Source organism: Peromyscus maniculatus, chromosome 10 (genome assembly GCF_049852395.1).
Source record: "Peromyscus maniculatus bairdii isolate BWxNUB_F1_BW_parent chromosome 10, HU_Pman_BW_mat_3.1, whole genome shotgun sequence".
Classification (NCBI taxonomy): domain Eukaryota; kingdom Metazoa; phylum Chordata; class Mammalia; order Rodentia; family Cricetidae; genus Peromyscus; species Peromyscus maniculatus.
The window spans coordinates 12,641,788-12,665,212 of record NC_134861.1 but is presented as its reverse complement, the minus strand read 5'-3'; the positions used below and the strand labels follow the sequence as shown (position 1 = coordinate 12,665,212).

At 39.7% G+C, this 23,425-nt stretch overlaps 1 protein-coding gene across 2 annotated transcripts in view; it reads right to left on the bottom strand.

Moving 5' to 3' along the window:
• The window catches only part of Abca13 (ATP binding cassette subfamily A member 13), a 432,541-nt gene that overhangs the window by 240,198 nt on the left and 168,918 nt on the right, over positions 1 to 23,425 (bottom strand). For both annotated transcript variants that reach the window (XM_076545963.1, XM_076545964.1), the window contains 4 exons: positions 22,414 to 22,528; positions 20,798 to 21,127; positions 18,067 to 18,136; positions 16,333 to 16,464 (listed from right to left, as the gene is read on the bottom strand). In XM_076545963.1, coding sequence (XP_076402078.1) covers positions 16,333 to 16,464; positions 18,067 to 18,136; positions 20,798 to 21,127; positions 22,414 to 22,528 — 647 coding nt within the window. The remainder of the gene's footprint in view (positions 1 to 16,332; positions 16,465 to 18,066; positions 18,137 to 20,797; positions 21,128 to 22,413; positions 22,529 to 23,425) is intronic.

The following is a 23,425-nucleotide window of genomic DNA, read 5'->3' as shown; positions in this document are numbered from 1 at the left end:
AAAGGACAACTTACAAAATAGGAAAAGAAATGTTTGCAAACCACACATCTCAAAACACATAAGGTACTCCTACAACTGAATACTCAGAAAGAAAATGACCCAATTCTCTTAAAGACCAATTGTCCTGAATAGACATTTCTTCTAATAAGACACACTTATAGCCAATGTGTTCATATAAGATGTTCAACATTACTAATCACGGAAAGGCAAATTAAAATCAATATCATCTCACTCTCACTCAGATGACCATTGTGAAAAGGAAAAGGGGAAAGATGAAACTATTAGTGAGGGTGTAGATAGAGGAAACCCTTGCATACCTTTGCTATTAATGTAAAATTATGATACCATAATAAATTACAAAATGGAGATTCATCAAAAAAACAAACACAGAACTGTTGCATGACCCAGTAGTATGCATGTGTCTACACAAAGGGATTGAAATCAATTTGTTGAAAACACATATGCACATCTCTGTTGGTGACTTCTCAAATGTCCAAGACATAAAGTCAATGTAACTCTCCTTTCATAATGAATAAAGGAACAATGAATTCTTTCAAATATAAAACAGAATATTATTCAACCTTGAAAAACATATCCTGTCATTCAGGACAAGAGGAATAGACCTGGAGGATGGCATTATATCAAATAAACTCCAACACAGAAAGACAATGCTACATGAGACCACCTGTAGGAGAAATCCAAAATAGTCAGCCACAAAGGGCTCCCGGGGATAGCGGCTGGCCAGCAGCTATTGTGAGGGGATCAACAGATACTGACCAAACTAACACCAAGTTCCTGCTATGTGAGATGAATAAGAGTTCCAGCTGAACTGTAGGACATTGTCCCTGCAGTAATGCACACTTAGAAATTTGCTATTACCTAATATCATGCTAATTAACTCCCAAAGTGTATCTTGATCCATGATAGGCAGTTGTGTGCCCCACACCAGATATTTCCATTTATTTTTTTCCTTTACTAAATCATTTTACATTTTGAAAGCACTGCATAGTCAATTTGTATAGCTACTACAAATTGGTACTGTATAGTGGTAGTTAATTCGGCATTGATACCATTTTTTCCCTTTCAACTTACATATCCCTACACTGAATTTCATCATGTTTATCACATTTGTCTGCCAGAGGAGGAAAAAGCCATATTCTTTATATTTGAAAGCAAATGCTTTTGTGTGATATCGCACCTTTGCATAAGTTTATTAAAGATACATCTTGGGGGCTTTGTTTTTCATGTTTATTAATTTTTTACTTTTAAGGTTATAATATTATTCCAACATTTCTCCATTTCCCTTCCTCCTTCCAAACCCTCCCATATGTTCCTTCTCACTCTCCTCTTTTTTCACTAGTTTTTATTTCACACACACACATACATACATACACACACACACACACACACACACACACACACACTAAGTATAACATGTTCTAGGTATTTGGTGTAAGATTGTACCTCCTAATATCATTTATTTTTTGATACAGGGTCTTTCTACATTGTCCTGGCTGTCCTTGAACTCACTATGTAGACCAGGCTGTCCTTGAACTCACAAAGATCTTCCTGCCTTTGCCCCCTCAGTATTGGGATTAAAGTAATACAAACATTTTTGTTTTCTAACAAATGATATGTTGGCATTTCTGTTGAGATATGTCTTTTTGATTTTTAACTTTAGAAAATTAACTTTCATATAGAGCTATGAAACTTTTATAAGCTTATATATTTGCCTATAATTTTATTTGTATAGTTTGAAATATTTATTTAAATCTTTATATATTGAGCTCTCTTCATTTTTTTTAATGTTTTTGTTATTTATTTATGACTTTGACATCCTGTTAAGAAAGGCCTTCCTTGTTTCTGAAATCATACATTTCCTATGACTTCATTATTTTTAGTGGTTTGTTTTTTGTTTTTTGCTTTTTTGTAGTGATGGAAATCAAATCCAGAGTTTTATACATTCTGGATAAGTTCTCTGCCACTGTGCTATACTCCAACTCTCCCCTCTACTGTAATACTATTCATTTCTAATAAGTTTAAGAGTGGGAGTTTAATATTTTTTCTCTGTAGTAAATTTAATAACTGAGGAGAGCAAAATGTGTACACTTGGGTGGGTTACTTAGATTTCTGGTCTGTTCCCATGTCTATCTAACTCCCATCCCTACATTGTTGAGGAGAAAATCCAGGGTCTTGAGCATGCTAGGTGAGCACTCTACCACTGAACTGCACTCCTCTACCCCAACTACTCCATCTTTTTTTAAATTTTATTTTATTTATAATTAATTGTATATGTACATGTATGTGCATGTGCATGCATGTATTCATGAATGAATGTATGTAAGAGTGTGTGTGTGTTTAAGTATCTCTCTGTCTCTCTGGGTGTCTCTTTTTCTCTCTCTGTCTTTGTCTCTTTCTGTTTCTGTCTTTCCCTGTCTCTTTCCTCTTTCTCCCTCTGTGTGAGTGTGTATGTGTGTGTGTGTGTGTGTGTGTGTGTGTGTGTGTGTGTGTATTATGAAAGTGAAGTTCCCATGAAAGCCATAAAAAAGCATCAGATATCCCAGAAGCTGGAGATACAGCTGGTTGTGAGCTTCACAACATGGGTGCTAAGACAAACTTCAATCTTCTGTAAGTGGAGGACATGCTCTTAATCACTGAGTCATCTCTCTGGCCCCTCAATTACTCAACCTAATTTATATAAGTATTGCACTATTTTAATTCTGATCAATGCACAGAAAGATTTTGCATAATTATCAGCCTCTACCATTTCCCATTATTATTTAACAATTTTGATTTTGTTGTAAATTTATATTTTTAGATATCTTTCAGAAACATTCAATTGAACACAAATTACTACTTTGGGAACTTTCTACTTAAATGATTTATGTACATTTCACCATATTAAATTAACATAATGCTCATATGAAAAGTCACAGAATTTGAAACTATAAAATCTGTACATTTATTTGCAGAAAAATCAACATAACTTGTAATAATGAGTGTTCCTGTTCAATAACACAGCCTCCTTTTTCATTTACTGAAGACTAAGTGAGGCTCACCTACATTTTTTATTTTTATGTGATATGCATTATCACATCAGATTCAAAGTGAGGTGCTTTGTCTTATGGCTTAGAGAGTGAAACTCTTCACTGCTCAGCTCTGTTTTCACTGCTGTTGTGTAGCAATGCTCCTGAATTTTGCATATCTGTAACCATTCATTTTTTTTCAATTGACTCTCATGCACAAACTAGAAATAATCATGGGTTTATGCCCTCCTCTTGCTACCTCTATTTTCTTGTGGTTTTACCCCTTTCTTTGTGCACAGAGCATGCATCTCAACATTCAGCATCCTGTCTCCTACACACACTTCATCTTGCCTCTGAGAGCTATAGAGCTGGCCCTGGGCACTAAAGACATAATGGTGTTGGCTGTCCTCATCTTCCTTCTGCATTGAAAACACAGCGGACACAGAGGTGGAGCCAAGGACCTGGCCCTCTGCCAGCATGGGCAACTAGAAAGTTCTAGGTCCTTCTGAACAGCCTTTTGCCTATACCTTGGCCCCTCTTCTCTCGCCTGCTCTTCAGCCAGCTACCATTTTCTACCTGGCTCCATAGCAGCCCAGATTCCTGGAAGAGTAGTCATAGTCGCCAGTACTTAGCATGTGGGGACACCACTCATCTTGGAAACTAACAACTATGATAACAGTAACAAGACTAAAGCCGACCTTCTCTGCCAGTAACAGCTACTATCCTACTACATGAGAAGTTCAACACCATTACACCAAGGCATGTGGAAGTGAGACATGGCCAACATGGCCCCTCTGTGTCTCTCTGTCTCTCTTCATCTCTTTGTCTCTTGCTGTCTCTGTCTCTTTGTCTCTGTCTTTTTCTTTGTCTCTCTCTCTCTCTCTCTCTCTCTCTCTCTCTCACACACACACACACACACACACACACACATACACACACAAAAAAAGTCTTTCTTTTTCCTGAAGCTTGTTCTACAATGAGGTCCCTCCCTCAGAATGCGTAGAGCCTGGTGATACTGACTACTCTGGCGTGATTAATCTTGATTCTACACTAGACTACCGACTTGTATATTTTATTCCATTAGAATTCAGTCAAAGAAACACATTTCAGTGAGAATTAGGGGGATACACCTACTAAATAGCTTTTTTGGTCTATTACAATATAGATCCATACTGTCCATGGTGTGCTAGTTGACACAAGCCTAGACATCTGAGGATAGGGAACCACAATTGAGGAAATGCACTCATAAAATTGGCCTATTGGCACACCTATGGTGCATTTTCTTAATTACTGATTGACATTCTAGGGCTCTTACTCTTGTGGATAGTGCTACCCATAGGCAGATGGTACTGGGTGATCTAAGAAAGCATGCTGAGCAAGCCATGAGCAAAAAGTCTTAAGCAATCTTCTGTGGCCTTTGCTTTTCAGCTCCTGCTTCCAGGCTCCTGCCTTGTTTGAGTATCTGCCCTGACTCCTTAGGTTATCACCTAAGGATAGACTGAGGTATAGAACTGTAAGCTAAAGTAAGCTCTTCCTGCTCTCAGTTGCTTTTGATTATGGTATTTGACCACAGCAATAGAAACCTTCACTGAGACGAAACTTTGTACCATGGTATGGGATATTGCTATGACAGATCTGATTGTGGTTTTTTTGGAGGATTGTGGTAGCATTTGAAATTTGAGCTGGAAAAGCAATATGTGCTCAGATCTCCATGAGCTGTTCTGTGGGAAATGAAGATAATGCTGAGTGCAGTGGAGATGATGGAAGCCTGGCTTGTGACGTCTCAGAAGGAAATAAAGATAATATCAGGGTCATTCATGTGATTTTTTTTTTGAGTTAAGAATCTGTGGTTATGGTCAGCTGAGCCTGAAGAATTGTCATAATTAACAAGAGACCAGCACCACTGATGTGAAACTTTTGTTTTCCTGGGAAAATTATTTGATGATGGTTAACTAGAGATGAGAAATTGGTGGTGATTAAGAAGAGATCAGCATCACTCACTCTGTCTCCCAGATCTGATCGCCCACACCCAAGCCCAACTCTGCAGGAAAACACCCATGGCAGCCTTTCCCCATGCCCTGCTCCAGTTCCTGTGAACTCTACAAATCTTCTCCCCTTCTAACCTCCCTCCCTTAACTTGTTGCTTTGTCCCAGACCCAACCCTAGCAGACACCCCCTGCTAACCCAAGGGCTGCTCCTCCCAGAGGAACAAATAGACAGAAGAAAAACCCACACCTCTCTTACTGCTCTGAGATCCAATCCCCCAACTCTCATCCTTAGCTCTGTAGCTGGATGTCTTGTGGTCTCCCTTTCCTCTCTGATCCCATGCCCAAGAGATCACAAAGACCTACACCTCCTCCAACCTTCCTTCTTCCAATTCATTCCAGGATTCCCAGCCTCCAACACCACTGGGCATTTCCTGCGAACACACCAGCTGAGCAAGCCAGGAAAACATTTAACAGCCATCACATGTTCCTAAAATCCAGGGAGAAAACAGGAAGCAAAGAGCAAAAAAAAAAAAAACCCACAAATACAGAAATCAGCACCTAGACCTATAAAACCTATTTAAACCCAGATTCCTAGATGCCAGCACAAAGGAACAATCAATAACAGCCAATATGTCTCCACCAGAGTTCAGCTATCCTATCACAGCAGGCCTTGAATATACCAACATAGCTGAAGCACAAGAAAAAGACCTTAAAACCAACTATATGAATATGATAGAGATCCTTAAATAGGAAATTGTTAAATCTCTTAAAGAAAGTCAGGAAAATACAAACAAAAAATTGGAAAAAATAAAAAGTTTTGCCAGCAGAATACAAGAGACGGAAGAGAGAATCTCAGGTGCTGAAGACACTATAAAAGAAACGGATATATCAGCTAAAGAAAATGTTAAATCTAAAAAACTCCTGACATAAATCATCCAGAAAATCTGGGACACTATGAAAAGACCAAACCTAAGAATAATAGGAATAGAGGAAGGAGAAGAATCCCAACTCGGAGGCCCAAAAAATATCTTCAACAAAACCATAGAAGAAAATTTTTCTAATCTAAAGAAGGAGATGCCTTTAAAGGTACAAGAAGCGGACAGAACACCAAATAGATTGGACCAGAGGGAAAGTTCTTTTGCCACATAATGATTCAAACATTAAATGCACAAAACAAATAAAGAATATTAAAAGCTGCAAGAGAAAAAGATCAAGTAACATATAAAGGCAGACCTATTAGAATTACCCTCTGATTTCTGAATGATTTCACCTGTCTTTCTTTATAAAAGCCAGAAGGATGTGAACAAATGTGCTTCAGATTCTAAGAGACCACAGATGCCAGCCCTGATTACTATACCTACCAAAACTTTCGAACGCCATAGATGGAGAAAAGATATTCCAAGATAAAGTCAAATTTAAACAATATCTATCTAAACATCCAGCCATATAGACAATGCTAGAAGGAAAATTCCAAAACAAAGAGGTTAACTACACTCATAAAAACACAGAAAATAAATAATCTCACACTAGCAAATCCAAAATAAGGGAAACACACACACACACACACACACACACACACACACACACACACACACACACCTCAACACCAAAACCAACACCACCATCACCAACAACAAAATAACAAGAATCAACAATCATTGGTCATTGATATCTCTCAATACCAGCGGTCAAAATTCCATAATAAAAAACATAGATTAAAAGAATGGACATGAAAATAGGATCCATCCTTCTGATGCATCCAAGAAACACAGCTCAACATCAAGAATACACATTAACTCAGGAAAACGGGTTGGAAAAAGACATTCCAAGTAAATAAACCTAAGAAGCAAACTGGTGTAGCCCATTTTAATACCCAACAAAATAGACTTCAAACCAAAATTAATCAAAAGAGATAGGGAAGGACATTATGTATTCATCAAAGAAATCAAAGGAAAAATCCAATACTACTTCATGATAAAAGTCCTAGAGAGTGTAAAGGTACAAGAGCTATACCTAAACATAATAAAGGTAACTTAAAACAAAGCTATAGCCAACATCAAATTAAATGGAGAGAAACTCAAAGCAATTCCACTAAAAACAGGAACAGGACAAAGTTGTTCATTCTTTCCATATCTACTCAATATGGTAAAGTTTTAGCTAGAGCAATAAGACGACTAAAGGAGATCAAAGGGACACAAATTGGAAAGGAAGAAGTCAAAGTACCATTATTTACAGATTATAGAATAGTGTACATAAGTGATCCTAAAAATGCCACCAGGGAACTCCTACAATTGATAAACACATTCAGCAAAGTAGCTGGATACAAGATAAACACACACAAAAAAATTAGTAGCTCTCCTATATATAAATGACAAGTGGACTGAAAAAGAAATTAGGGAAACAACACTTTTCACAATAGCCTCAAATAACATAATATATCTTGGGGTAACTCTAACCAAGCAAGTAAAAGACTTGTATGATTAAAACTTCAAATCTTTGAAGAAGATATCAGAAGACAGAACGATCTCCCACGCTTATGGATTGGTAGGATTAACATAGTAAAGATGGCTGTCCTTCCAAAAGCAATCTACAAATTCAATGCAATCCCCATCAAAATCCTATCACAATTCCTTACTGACCTTTAAAGGACAATTGTCAACTTCATATGGGAAGACAAAAAACCCAGGATAGTTAAAACAAGCCTGAACTTAACTGCTAAAGTTCTCAACCATTCCTGATTTCAAGATGTACTACAGAGTTATTGTAATAAAAACTACATGGTATTGGCATAAAAACAGACATGTTGATCAAAAGTCAAATTGAAGTCCCAGACATAAATCTACATACTTATGGACACCTGGTTTATTATAAAGAAGCCAGAAATATGCCCTGAAAAAAAGACAGCATCTTCAACAATGGTGCTGATCAAACTGGATGTCTGTATGTAGAAGAATGATAATATATCCATACTTAGCACCCTGCACAAAATTCAAGTCTGGATGGATCAAAATTCAACATAAAGCCAGATAGACCAAACCTGATAGAAGAAGGAAGTGGGGGATAGCCTTGACAAGGGAGTAGACTTTGTGAACAGAACACCAATAGCATAGGCACTAAGAATGACAATGAATAAATGGGTCCTCATGAAACTGAAAAGCTTCTGTAAGGCAAAGGACACCATCATTTGGACAAAGTGGCATCCTATCCCTTTGGGAATGGAAAAGATTTTTACCAATTCAATATCTGATAAAGGACTAATATCAGAAATATATAAAGAACTTGAGCAACTAGATATCAAAAACTAAATAATCCAAATTAAAAATGAGATACAGACCTAAACAGAGAATTCTTAATAAAAGAAAGTCAAATGGCTGAGAAACACTTAAAGAAATGGTCAACATCCTCAGCTATTAGGGAAATGCAAGTCTAAAATATTTTGAGATTCCATCAGAATCTACTTGTCAGAATGGCTAAGATCAATACCACAAGTGACAACTCAAGTTGGTGAAGATGTAGAGCAAGTGGAACACTCCTCCACTGCTGGTAGGGGCCACAAACTTGTCCAGGCACTATGAAAATCAATATGGCAGTTCCTCAGAAAGTTAGGAATTGATCTACCTCAAGACTCAGCTTGCCAGGCGGTAGTGGCGCATGCCTTTAATCCCAGCACTTGGGAGGCAGAGCCAGGAGTATCTCTGTGAGTTAGAGGCCAGCCTGAGCTACCAAGTGAGCTCCAGGAAAGGCGCAAAGCTATGCAGAGAAACCCTGTCTCGAAAAACCAAAACCAAAACAAACCAAAACAAAAAAGACTCAGTTATATAATTCCTCGGCATATACCCAAAGGATGTCCCATCCTACCACAAGGACACTTGTTTAACTAAACAGCTTTTTTTTTTTTTTTTTTTTTTTTTTTTTTTTTTTTTTTTTTTTTTTTGGTTTTTCGAGACAGGGTTTCTCTATGTAGCTTTGTGCCTTTCCTGGATTTCACTCTGTAGACCAAGCTGGCCTCAAATTCACAAATACCCACCTGCCTCTGCCTCCCCAGTGCTGGGATTAATGGCGTGCACCACCACCACCACCTGACTTAAACAGCTATTTTTTAAAAATGACATCTTGAAACTTGTAAGTAAATGGATGGAACTAGGGAAAAAAATCATCCTGAGTGAGGTAACCCAGACTCAGAAAGATAAATATGGTATGTATTCTATTATAAGTGGATATTAGCTGTTAAGTAAATGATAACCAAGCTACAATCAGTAGACACAGAAAGGTTAGGTAAAGAGGAAGAATCTATGGGGGGAATGCATGGATCTTCATGGGAGAGGAAAGTAGAATAGAATACATGGATAGTCTGGGAGGGGGTAAAGATGGGGGTGAGAGATTAGATGAGGGAATGAGGTGAAAGGAGAGAGTATGGGCCGAGATGGCTGAAACTGGGGGGCTCTACAGGGGTGGTGTGGAAAACTAGTGCAGGGGAAACTGCCTGTAATCTATGAGGGTGATCCTAATGAAGACTCCTGGTAATGAGGGATATGGAGTCTCATCCGGCCACCATTTACTGCCAGGTAAGGCTTTCCAAAGGCTTTCCAACCCAGCAGGACTGGGTTGCATTCAATTGAGTTGTTGGCCAAGGGGGTCTCATGGAAATCCCCAAATGACCCAGGCTGTTGCTAAGACAAAAGGCTAGTCTCTGCAAACTGACAGCAGGGCCCCACACAACCCATTGAACATGGTGAAGTGGAGATGGTCCCTGTATGGAATCATCACCCCTACGTTCTAGTGCCTTTGGTGTGGGAACGTACTCTATAGGCTACCCAGAAAGAAATGGGGACATCAACCCAGCCATAAAACCTCTGATGTACAATCTGTCCTGCTTGAAAAGTATGCTAAATCTATGGTGGCATAGAACTTGTGGGAATAGCCAATGTCTTACTTGACCTAAGTCCCACTCTACAAGAAGGAACCCATATCTGACACTTCTATGGTAACCAAGAATCAGAGACTAGGGAGACCAGAGACCTAGGGTGAAACCAAATAATATTGGTAAAAATAATCTTAAAATGTATCAATAAAATTACTCTTAATGCTAGTCTGTTAGATACATGTATCAATGACATCTTATCCAGTAGTCATCAGAGAGGCTTCCACCAGCAGCAAATGGAACAGATGCAGAGACCCTCAGCCAGACATTTTATGAAGAGAGCATAAATGGGATGTCTCCATCAAATTCCTCCCTCAGAGCTCACAGGGTATCATGAAAATTTAAGAACCAAAGGGGATAGAAGACACCAGGAGAACAAGGTGCCCTGAGTCAACTAAGCCAAGTGTATATGAGCTCACAGAGACTGGAGCATCAAGCAGAGAGCCAACATGGGTCTGTGTCAGGTCCCTTGTGTGTATATCATATCTTTTAGCTTAGTAATTTTATGGGACTCCTAACTGTGACAATGAGTGTATCTCTGACTTGTACTTGCTCTTGGGACTCTTTTTCTCCTGTTGGTTTGCTCTGTACAATTTCAATATAATAGTTTTTGCTTCATCTTATTAGTATTTTATTTTGTCAGGTTGTTGGCTGTCACCTCTTAGATGTCTGTTATTTTTTTGTGACAGGGTTTTTCTGTGAAGGTTTTGTGTGTGTGTGTGTGTGTGTGTGTGTGTGTGTGTGTGTGTGTGTGTGTGTGTGTGTGTGTGTGCCTGTCCTGGGTCTTGCTCTTTAGACCAGGCTGGCCTTGAACTCAAAAAGACCCACCGGGCTTTGCCTCCCGAGTGCTGGGATTAAAGGCATGTACCACCACCGCCCAGCCTGCCTGTTCTTTTCTAATCAAAGACAGAAAGGGAGTAGATCTGGAGGGGAGGGGAGGTAGAAAGAAAGTGATAAAAGTAGAGGGAGGAGAAAGAGAAACTAAAATCGGGACATACTACTGTATGAGGAAAGAATTATGGTGATTTAAAAGAAAATGGCCCACAAAGGACGTGGCACTATTAAGAGGTATGGCCTTGTTGGAGGAAGTCTGTCACTGGGGGGGCAAGCTTTGACATCTCTTTTTCTCAGGCTTCCCTCAGTATAACAATCAGTCAACTTCCTGTTACCTCTGAGTCAAGATGTAAGCACCATGTCTGCCTGCATGCCATCATGCTCCCTGCCATGATAATAATGGACAGAATCTCTGAAACTGTGAGCCACCCAGAATTAAATGCTTTCTTTGTAAGAGTTGCTGTGGTCATGGTGTCTCTTCACAGCAATAGAGACGCTAACCAATACAGATTTTGGTACCAGAGACTGGGGTATTGCTGTAATAGGCCAGACCATGTGTTTGTTTGGACTTTGGTACTCTGGGTTAGGAAAGCAGTAGAGTTGTTTTAAGCACTGCTTAATGGTCCATACTAGTAGGAGCATGGGAAACAGGGGTGCTAAGAGTTATTTGAACTGTACAGGGTTCACTCAAGAAGGCTCAGAGAAGAATTTTAGTATGTTGCCTAGAGATTGTTCATGAGATATTTTGGTGAAGAATGAGGCTGCCTTTTACCCTTGTCCAAAGAGTCTGCCTGAAGCTAGGTGAAGAGTTTTAGACTAATTCTGTTGATAGAGGAAATCTCAAAACAGCCTAGTATGGACTCTGTTATGTGGTTATAAGTGGTAACTCTAATGAAGATTTATAATGAAAGGAGCAAGCTGAGCAAGGAAAAATATTTGAGGAGAAAAAGAGCACCAGGAAGTAGAACAGAGCTAAGTCCTGTGTTCTGGGGGTTAAACAGATTAATAAATAGAATAAAGGGAGTGGTGACCTCAGGGCAAGATTCCACTCAGCTAAATTTCCAATGTTGGGAAAAGAAGTTAAGAAAAGTTTAGAGCCCAGTGTGGTGGCGCAGGCCTTTAATCCCAGCACTGGGAAGGCAGAGGCTGGTGGATCTCTGAATTTGAGGCCAGCCTGGTCTAAAGATCAAGTTCAAGGACAGCCATGCTTAGATAGTAAAAGGAAAACAAAAAGCTGATGAAGACATAATTAAACATGGGAGCCATGTTCCAGCCCCAGTAAATAGCAGAATTTGGCAGCTTCAGCAATGTGGTTCTGGCTTTAGCATTAAGGATAGAAGAAACTGGTTATGTAAGCTGCCTCTGGGCCTAAAGACAGCTGCTAAAGCCAGGCATTTATCAGGGGTGTCCCTGACTGGAGGCTCAATAGAGAGGCCATTCATTGTCTGAAGCTGTGAAGTTGCAGCCTGGATTGCTTTGGAGAACCCAATATGTTAGAGATGCCAGAGTACATAGGATACCTGCCGAGGAGAGCTACTAACAGGGAGTTGAACCAGCCCAAGAGAAAGAAGTGTGTTGTAGTCAACAAAGCTGAATGGAATTGGAGATGGGGGAGCATTTTCGACATCAGACATGGAGATGAAGAGTTTAGAATTTGCCCAGCTGGTTTTTGGTCTTGCTTGCCCAGTGTTTCCTCATTATGTTCCCTTCCCTGTGTTTGGGAATGATAACATATATCCTGTGCCATTATATATTGGAAGTATGTAATATGCTTTTTTATTTTGATTTTTACATGGGGGATTACAGTTAAGAGATTGCCATGTATCTCAGAAGAGACTGGACTTTTAAACATTGTTGAGACTATGGAGAATTTTGAAGTTGGATTGAATGCATTTTTTGCATTATGTATGGCTATAATCCCATGGAGGCCAGGGAATGGAATGTGGTGGTTCAAAAGAAAATGGCCCCCAAAGCAAGTGGCACTATTAGGAGGTATGACCTTGTTGGAGGAAGTGTGTTACTGTAGGGGCAGGCTTTGATGTTTCTTTTTCTCAAGCTTCTCTCAGTGTAGCAGCCAGTCAACTTTCTGCTGCCTCTGAGTCAAGATATAACAACTGTCAGCTCCAGAACCACATCTACCTGCATGCCATCATGTTCCCTGCCATGATGATAATGGACTGAACCTCTAAAACTGTAAGCAAGCCACCCCAAATTAAATGTTTCCTTTGTAAGAGTTGTCCTGGTCATGGTGTCTCTTCATAGCATAGTTAGAAACCCTAACTAAGACAAGAATCTATTTTTGAATAAAAGGAAAATAAAGAAGAAACCAAAATCATCAAGAACCTTAAAGCTGGGAGTATTTCCTCAGAATCGGCACACAGACTCAATTGTCTAGAGGTCTCCAAGGTTGTACATCATGCTGCCAGCCAAATTTGGTGATTTGAGGCTCCCAGGTGATATCAGTTTTAAAGGCATGAAGGGGTCATGAAGTGCAACTGAGGCTTGGGGCAGGGTCAGAGTCTTTGAAGACAGCCCAGGAAAGACTATTGTGGAAGTGGTAGTACAGGTTCAGGGGATCCCCAGCATTTTGGACATCCCAGTACCATGGAAAGACCAAAAAGAACAGCCCCACAGCACATGCGAAATAGAGCCAGCCTGAGCCTATGAGACAAGCTGTGTGTGCTATGGATGGCAGAGCCAGAGAAATGCTGTTGTTATGGCCCTTTGAACCCAGAGGATTGTGGATAGGTCCCAGACATCAAAAATGTAATACTTTACACTTTGGCTTTGCTTTGATTAAATTGTAGCATTGCTTTGCTTCTACCTTCTCGCAGTAAGAATGTAACTTAGTTTTACTTTTACAGGAGCCCACATATAAGGGACCTTAGAATTTTAGAGAAACTTTTGTCTCTTAAAGAGACTTTGGACATTTTAAAGAAACTGAACTTTTAAAGTGTTGGGATTTTTTAAGACTATGGAACTTTTAAAACTTGGGATGTTTTATACTGTGATATTGATATTAGCATGGGACCTTGGGGATGAATAAGAAAGGAAAGTATATGGTTAAATAAATCATGTGTTTGTATCTCAAGTTGGCAAGGAGCCAATTGTTCTGGTTGGGTTTTGTCAACTTGACTCAAACCTAGACAGCTGAGAAGAGGGAGCCACAACTGAGAAAATGCATCCATAAGATTGGCCTATAAGCAGGCCTCTGATGCATTTTCTTAATTAGTGATTGACGTGGGAGGGCCCTGCTTATTGTGGGTAGTGCCACCTCTAGACCCGTGGCCTTGGGTGCTGCAAGAAAGCAGGCTGAGCGAGTCATAGGGAATAACCAGAATGCAGCATTCCTCCATGGCCTTTACATCAGCCCCTGCCTCCAGGTTCCTTACCTATTCGAGTTCCTGCCTTAACTTTCCTCAGTGATGGACTGTAATGTACTGTAATGTGGAATAGTAAACTGAAATAAATGCTTTCCTCCCTGAGTTGCTTTTGGCTATATTCTCATCACATCAATACAATCCTTAATGAGGATGTTGGGATTCTTGTACCTCAGGTTTTGACAGTGGAAAAGAAGTCAGAAAATTCTTGGTCCTTGTACACATTTGATCTCAGCACTGCTGAGGGTAGCCTCATTTTGAAGGTCATTGTTATTGTGAGGCTCTTTTCTTTGTCCTTGGAGTGCTCTATCCAGATACTTTCTTCTTAGGAGTCATGTGTGTTGTGTGATGATCAAGACATACAGCTTCTCTTCTGGTGATCCTTCTTGATTGCCTTTAGTTCTAGCTGATTTGGGCTCCTCCAAGGAGCAGTGAGTGGCCCTGCACCAACAGAGCCTCAAGATCCATTAGCCTTTTTTATCTTTATTTCTGTTGATTCTTCCTCCTTCCCTGTTGGGTCCCCATTTAAAAAAATAGGATTTCTCTATGTAACTCAGGCTGGCATTGAACCCATGATCCACTGCCTCTGCCTCCTAAATGTTTGAATTCCTGAGCTGTGCTACTATGTCTAGCTTGGCGCAATTCTTTCTTTTAAAAAATAATTTGTATATTTTAGGATTTATTTTTAAGTGTGTGTGTGTGTGTGTGTGTGTGTGTGTGTGTGTGTGTGTGTGTGTGTGTGAATATGAGCACAAGAGTACGGTGCTGACAGCTGACAGATGCCAGAAGAGGATGTCAGGTGCCCTGGAGCTAGAGTCCCAGGTGGTTGTCAACAGCCCAGCATGAAGTGTTAGGAACTGAACTAGGGTCCTCTACAAGAGCAGCAAGCACTCAGCAACTGAGCTGTCTCTCCAGCCCCTCTGCTCATTTCTCTGTTCTCATGACTGCATTCTCACTCTATAAAGGAACATCACAGCCCATCACAAGCATCCTTTTATTGCATTACTTGACTTCTTCACTATCCAACTTCTCATCCAGTTTCTTGCCAATTTTGGCCTTCTAGGTTCATTTTATTACTTTCTAATTTCATGCAATCCTACTTTTTCAAAAATAAATTACCTGGTGAGTTGATACCTTATGTCTATTCTTGAGGCCATATTTTTATACCACTGAAAATGTCTTTTCAATGACCTATACTTTATGTGTGCTAGTCATCAAGAATTCCATGAGTTCCCTGACTATTAAATAGATTTTCACAGTAAAAGAAAAAGTGATTTATTTTTCCATCCATCCCTCTGTTTTCATTTGCATGTTTGTAATCTGTATTTATAGTTTTAATTTTAAAAGTTACAAGTCCATTCTTCTGGAAAGTATAGAGCCAGAGTCACAAGAAAATTCAATAAAATATAATACCATCCATGTGTCAATTCTAAAAATGTTTTTCAAAATTACAAAGTAATTTTTTTGCCTTTTAGCCTGAACCAAAATGGTAAATGTATTCTTCTGTCTCTCATGACTCAGCAGAGAAATACATTACTCTTGTCTTGCCCCTCCCTCCTTGTGACAGGTGTCATCCCCCTGCCTCCAGGTCATGCCTGCCACATTAAAGAAGAAGCATGTTACATTCAGAGAAATCCTTATCTAGGACACTACCTTACCTACAGGCTTGGGTTTGGAAGTGACTCCTAAGTGTCCCTCCTCTAGCCCACTATTCCAACATCTTCTACCATGTCTGCTTTCCTAGACTGCCCTCAGATGAGTTCTTTCCATATACCCTTCCCCTACCCTATTACTGATCCCCCTAGATATCTTAGATATGTGCAAGCCAACACCTCCAGAGGCCCCAGACTCCTTTGCCTGACTGTCCTCATGACCACTTCCTTCACACACTTGTCCTTAGAAAACAGAGCTTGTCTCTGTGTAGTCTACAGAAGCCCACCATTGAGAGCTGCTGGTGGGTTCCAAGAACTTTCCCTTTTACTCATCCTGTGATAACTTACCTGGCCTTTGGCCTTTACTCAGAATATACATATTCCTAAAGCTTATAGCTCCTTTAAAAGTGGTTCTTAAGACCTCTCTTTCAGATAGCTACTATGAATGGTAATCGTTATAACATTCACTGCATAGGTGTAAGGACTGTTTAAAGTTTGCTTTGCTGTCTTATAAAAATGAAGACTTCTTACCAGGGACCAAGTTGCTGAAATACCATCCACAGAGAAAATAAAGGATTGAATCAAATAGAATCATCCAGCAGACCCAGCCAAATGTCATGCCCCCTGGCTCTGGAGCTCGGTACATGTTACTCCACTGGATCCCTGGCCAGAGAAGAAAGGACAGAGTTACATGGGCCTATTTTTTTTTTTTTTACTGTAAGTTTGATAAGGGAGTTTACTGGTTCTATAGGAGCCTCATGTAAAACAAAAAGCAAGTTGATACCAGCAATGCTAACTCTTCAAAGGCATCGTTAGCTTGTGTAATCTCATCTCTATTTCAAAGGGAACCATGAGCAACCATTAGTGTCGTGTCAATCACCAACACTCCAAAACACTCTGAAAGTCATTTATATCTAGTTTCACTGACCTAATAAAGAGCAATTTTATGCTTATGAAGAAAAAGTATTGTTTAATAAAATTTTAAATTATATAATACTCTGCTCTAGGAATATATGTTAAATAATATATAGAAGGTCTAGGATGGAAAAATCATTATTTTCTGATGTTTGCAATTTATTCCTGGATTATAATATAAATTGAGAACATTATTCTTCTTTCTGCTCCCTATGGCACTAAGTTAGAACCCAGCTTTAAAAAATTTTAACCAATGTATACTTGCTATCATTTGGACCAAAATAATCAATTGATTTAATTATGGCTACTTTTCTTCTATATCTTCTTGGTCCAGTCTTAACTTTGAAGATCAATTGGAGGAAAATGGAGGAAGAAACCATTTAAGATCAAAAGGGCATATTAACATACTTTACTGGAAAAGTTAGATGAATCCAATAGTGCAAAGTGACTGGCCAGAGCAATAACATCCAATGTGGAGTTTTACCTATGGCTTATATTTTCTTCTATTTCCAAAGCACACCTCAAAACCACATGAACATCTAAAAAAGCATATGTTCTTACTTAAGGAGTTCATGATGAAAAAAATCACAATGTAAGTAAAATGGTGCAGCCAATACATTTTTAAATTATTTTAAGGGGCTGGAGATGTAACTCAGTTGGTAAACTTACTTGCCTGGCACACACCAAGTCCTAGGTTCAGTCCCTAACACTGTGTACACCAAATGTGGTTATGTATACCTGTAATCCAAGCACTTGGAAAGTGCTGGCAAGAAGATCCAATGTTCAAGGTCATCCTCAGCTACACAGGGAGCTCGATTCTAACCTGAACTAGAGAACTTATTTCAAAAAAATTATTTAAGCTGGATATATAGGTAAATATGTATAGAAAATGGAGGTGATAGTTCTGACCTTTTCTTTGCTAATTCAACTTCAAGAAAATAATGAAGGTGGGCACAGAAGAGGTGGTAAAGGCTCCAAGTAGACTTGTCCTAGTTCAACCACAGTCTAACAGATGGAAAGCATGTGCCCACCCTCAATCTTAGAAGAATCTAGAAGATCAACAGATTGACTGTGTACCATAAGTAAGACCTATACACTAGCCTGGATCTACTGCTGTACTTGGGTAGTATCTGCAACAAGAGATGCTCTGATGTGAATATTTTTACTGTTCTCAGGACCACAACCACTAAGTAAGGAGAAGTTCCCTATCAGCAAAACTCAATATCAGGATGTCCTTCGAAATTTTTCACTTGGTAGCAAGACTTTCTGCCAATTCAGTTGCTTGATAGCTACACATTTCCAAACCCTGAACCACATGAAGCCACCTTCTGAAGAAAGGCCATCTCTTACCTTCCTCCTGTCCTTCCAGAAACGTGATGAAAAAGACTCCTTGGCCAAAGGCTGTGGTTGAAAGCAAGCACTGCCAAGATTGATGGGGGATGGGAGGAGGAAACAGGCATTAGTGTTTGATTGTGACCACAGAAAACTCACCACACCAAATTCAAAGAAACACCAAGACACCTCCCAATTCAAAGGTTCGAAGGATAGCATTACTTCTGGTGATGGCTTAAAAATCAGAGCCAGAAGGGATTAGCAGTGTCAGAGCACTCTGAAAAGCATGCTCACCAGCTTGTTTTTAATGCTAAAAGGAATTATTTCTTTTCACTGCAACACTCGAGGTGTCATAAATCCAATGCACTGAATACAGAAACATGTAACACAAAACAGTGGGAAATGGAATAGAGCAATTTACTATTTCTTATTATTAAATGTTTGCCTTGGAGCACTCTCTGAATAGACTGATGAATGTCTACACAATTCTACACTATGAAAAGAGTGTATTAAAGGAAGCTGTCAGTTTATCTTCAGTGGAAGAGGTCCTATGTCAAAAAAGGAAATCCACTAAAAAGCACCATACTTTTAAAATACAATGTACCAGATTTAGAAGTCATCACTAGCTGGAAAGCATTTGCATGTGCAAAACAAATGCTGGATGAACAAATGCCCTAAACTTACAGACTGAGTGACAAGCAAAACTAAGATCACTGTGTCGTCAGTTATTCTGTGTGTAAGGAGTTTATGGGCAGGAGATGGCAAGGGTCCCATTTACGTTATTTATTCTAGGAATACCTGACTGATTCTATTACACAATTATTGCTTTTAAGTTGTTGCAGGTGTGTTATACTCTAATCAAGAAGATGATAAGAACATATCAGTGTGGCAGACACTAATTGAAAAGAACAATTTATCCTGTGTGTGCATATCTGTATTAAGTATATGTGGCTACCAAAAAAAAAAAAAAAACAGAACAGCTGAGCCTGGTGCTGCATGCCTATAATCCCTGTTACTTGGTGCTAAGGCAGAAAAATTGCAAGTTCAAAATCTGCATGGGATATAGAATGAGTTTAAGGCCAGCTGGGGCAAGTTAATGGAACTCTTTCTCAAAACATAAAGGTTTTTTTAAGTGGTAGAGCACTTGTCTGTAACTTTTCAGGGCCCAGATTCAATTCCTGATGCCAGAAAAAGGGGACAAATGCAATACTGAATTGTCACTTAATTGGAGTTGGAGAAATGAATAAGGCTGTTCTACACGAATTTGCTCTGAGACTCTAGATGAACACAGAAGGCATGATCCACCATAGGAATAGGTGACACACTCATCTTTCAAGAATTCCGTGTTGGAAAGAGGATTTCTTTTAAGCCTTTATGATATTTTTTTGAGAATTTCATATGTGAGTACTGTATTTACATAATTTCTACCACTCTCTCTCCCCCTTCAAGCCTTCCTGTGCTCCCCCAATCTCTCCAAAATTTATGAACTCTTTTTTTAACTGTTGTTACACACAAACATGCATGCATGCTCATGTGCACATATATATAAATAAAGTTTAGTGAGCCATTTAGTGTTAGTCAGATATATATATATATATCTGACTGGGATCAGAGAAGATTTCTTTCCCTCTTCCAGCATCATTAATTGCCTGTCACTCTTCACCTAGGGTGGAGCCTTGTGAGATTTCCTTCAGCTACCTTATAATGTCAACTGCTAGTGTCATTTTTCATGTCTGGTTTAGGTGACCATATTGTTGAGACTTCATGGTGCAGCTTCCCTGTCATATACAGAGGACACTATCTCACGGCGTAGCTCCCTGTCATATGTAGAGTGCACCATCTCTCAGCAGACTTCTTGATCCTCTGGTTCTTATAATATTTCCACCCCCTCTTTCCCAGTGTTTCCTGAACCTCAGACATTGCCTTGTAGATGTATCTACAAAGGGAAGGTCACCCTATGGTCTGTTGTTTTCTGAACATTGACCAGTTGTATGTTCCCAAATACTCCAGCAATCCATGGGCTTGAAATATCCCTAAATCCTCTTCAAAGTGATTCTGGTCATACCTCCTAACAGATTGTTATTTAAGGACATTGACTGACCCACTAGAAGAGGGGGTGCAAGCTGATATAGACACAACTCTAGCTCTGTAAAGAACCTGCTATGATATTGATGTGTTTATCTCCACCATACTGACTGAATTCCTACTATGTGTCAGACACAGTGCCTGCCAGACAAGAGTCAAGAAAGAATCTGTTGCTATCTTCTGCATATTTCATACTGCAGACGTGAAAGCATTCTCACTCTTTTTCGGGGCATACATTTCAAATGGATGAGTGATTCTGACATTGCTAACGGAGAGATCTTTCCACTTAATGTGATGTAACTCATGATGCTTCAAGAAAAATGCTTATTTTTAACTTCCAAAATAGCTTCAGAAATCTATTTCTTTCCATGCATGAAACAAAGAGAATCCAAAGTTATATGTTTCCTTCAGGAGGATGCTGACTTCCCAGAATCCTCGGAGAGACCCCATTACAGAAAACTGACAATTCTTAATGGCCTGCCACTACATCACTGCAAGTCAATGAACCACTACTGTAGTCCTGCATCTGTGGGCAGAATACAGAGTAGAGACCTCAGATGCTCCACGTAAGTCAGAACAAAACAGACTGGCAGGCTGGGGGTACATCATGATTAGAGGATACCTATTGGTTTTTCTTTGCATTTTTGCAAAGCATCTCACTCACCAGAAGGGTCTGAATGGCACAGTTGAGTTGGTTGTGTAGGACTAACAGAACCACATAGGGCAGGAAGCTGATCATGTACCCCAAACTGGTACACAAGGCTGCTGTGTTAGCTTGGTTGAAAAACACACTTAAGAAATAGCTCAGCATGACAGCTGACACCCCAAAGTCCAGCAAGAAAAGAAAAATGATGAAAGCATCGCTATGCATGAAGATGCCACTCATCTTCAGAATGGCAGCTAGAGCAGCGCTGCTCAGAGCCAATGTGGCCATGTTCTCCAGGAACCAGGACAGGAAGTGAATGACCGGATGCAGGCCCATCATCCGCATGTACTGTGAAAAGAAGAAGTCTGGGGTTATCACCACAGTGGACCCTTGAGAAAATGAGATGAGATCATGAGCAAGAGGAACACATTAGTGCGAAAGTTAACCATTTGGTTTGCCAACCCAGCTCTGGAAAAGGCATTGAGAAAGTCACTTCCTCCTACAGTGAATTCCCAAAGGCCTGACAGCACAACCATTCACTATGTTCATGGTGAGAAAACTGAAGCTACACATGAAAGAGTGTCATCAGTAAGAACCATGGCAGGACTGGTGTGAACAGATGTCTTAGACTACAGGCGAGGTTGCCACAGTTCTATTACGTTTTCTGATTGCTCAGGTTTGTTATGTTTTTCTTAGCTTTTGTTTTCCTCTCTCTTTGTGCCAGCTTTGTTTAATAAAGGCAAATGATGATGGAGGAAAATAAAATGAACTCCCTGGCTGAGGTGGCCTTTACCTGGGCTATAGAAGGCATTGTACAAAATGATGTTGCTTAAATTAATAAAATTAATTTCTCCACTAGCCTACCATTTGTTCATATACCATGTGGTGATATTTCTGGGAATGGGAATAGCTTCATGTGAAAGGAAGTTAAGTAGCTCTGAGGTATGGTTCCTTGTTGGCCACTTAGTAAGTACATTAGAGAACATAGCAATTGGAACCTTCTGTCTCCAGCCTCTGTGCTCATAGATCAAACCAACCTAGAGGAGGAACACAGATATCCTTGAGTAGGTAGGTGGTTGAAAACAGGCAAATGATGTGTAGAGTGGTAAGAGCTGATCATGTGGGTCCTGTATTTCAGTAACTGTCCAGTAATCAAACAATGAATGCCAATTATTAGTTGCCTTCACTATTCTGAGAAGATGAACAGGCTATCACATCTTTACCAGATGCTTTACAAACTCATTCTTAAAGAAGATTTGTCTGACATTTTCAAATTTTAATATTAGGACAAGAAAATATTAGAATTTTTTGTATAAATCTAAACCAGAAAAGAAGGTGGAAGGTGATGTTTTATAAAAATTATCAATGAGCAACAATGGCTTGTTCCTCTAATCTCATGTACTTATTGTTGGATTTCCTTTTGTCTCAATCAAAAATATCTATCATTTTTTTTGACAACCCTTCCAACTCCCATAGAAAACAATTTGTCTTCCTGGGAGGGAGATTCAGCTAGAGGATAGGAAGGAGTTCAGCAAAGGGAAGGAAGAATAAAGAGAGAGACCAGGTGATCCACGTGGAGAGCCACACCCCAAATCCTCTCCTATGATCCCAGAGGCAATATCAATGCCATTTACCTCTTCTATCTGGACCTCTCGCTCATAAACTAGCTTCCGGACCATGCTGGCCACAGACACCATCCAAGTCAACATCATAATCAGTGGGAAAAAGAAGCCAACGTTGTTCAGGAACCTGTCAGGGTATAATAAATTCAATCACTATCCAAAGGCAAGTGAGATCAGGGGCAAGCAAGGTGAGCTGACTCGGGATCATGAATATGAGAAGGTCTATGCCTCTTTTAGGTTTTGGTATTTTTTTTTTTACAAGTTGCAGGTATTTTTTTTTTTTGCAAGTTACAGATCACCTTAAGAAGTGGTACATCAAGCCAGGCCATGGTAGTGCATGCCTTTAATCCCAGCACTCGGGAGACAGAGGAAGACGTATCTCTGTAAGTTCAAGGCCAACCTGGTCTACAGGGAGTTCCAGAACAGCCAAGGCTACACAGAGAAACTATGTTGAAAAAAAAAAAAAGAAGTGGTACATCAAAAGGCCTATAACCAAGGCATTGCAGCTTCAATTGGCATTCAGATTTACAAGTGTGCAGATACACAAAGGTATTATGCCAAAGGCATGGGGCTCAAGGCTCCTCAGGTAGCCACAGAGCAGGTCAGAGATATGAAACAGGCCATTGATTCAGGACTTCACAGTTAATTGGGACCATTACATATTTTCAATCAATGCTAACAATTGGTCATATATAATCATTTATGAAACACGTAGAAACTGACAAATTAGTGTCTCTCACCCTTCCTATTTGCCCAACTTATACATTCCCACCTACTCTAACTAGACGTTCTGTTTTCCCACCTACTCTAACTGGGCTCCATTTCTAAAGCACAATGGGGACATTGATGACAGGTGTGTCCCAAATCCAACAGAAGTTGACAGTTTTTCTCCCTCTCTGATATCTAACTTTGCTTGACAGTAGTGATCACATTTTCATTCTCTTCTGTCAGCTGTCAGAACAACTTCTTGCTCTCCACCACTGCTGGGCCACTTTTCAGATACCATAACTAACAACTTCTCCCT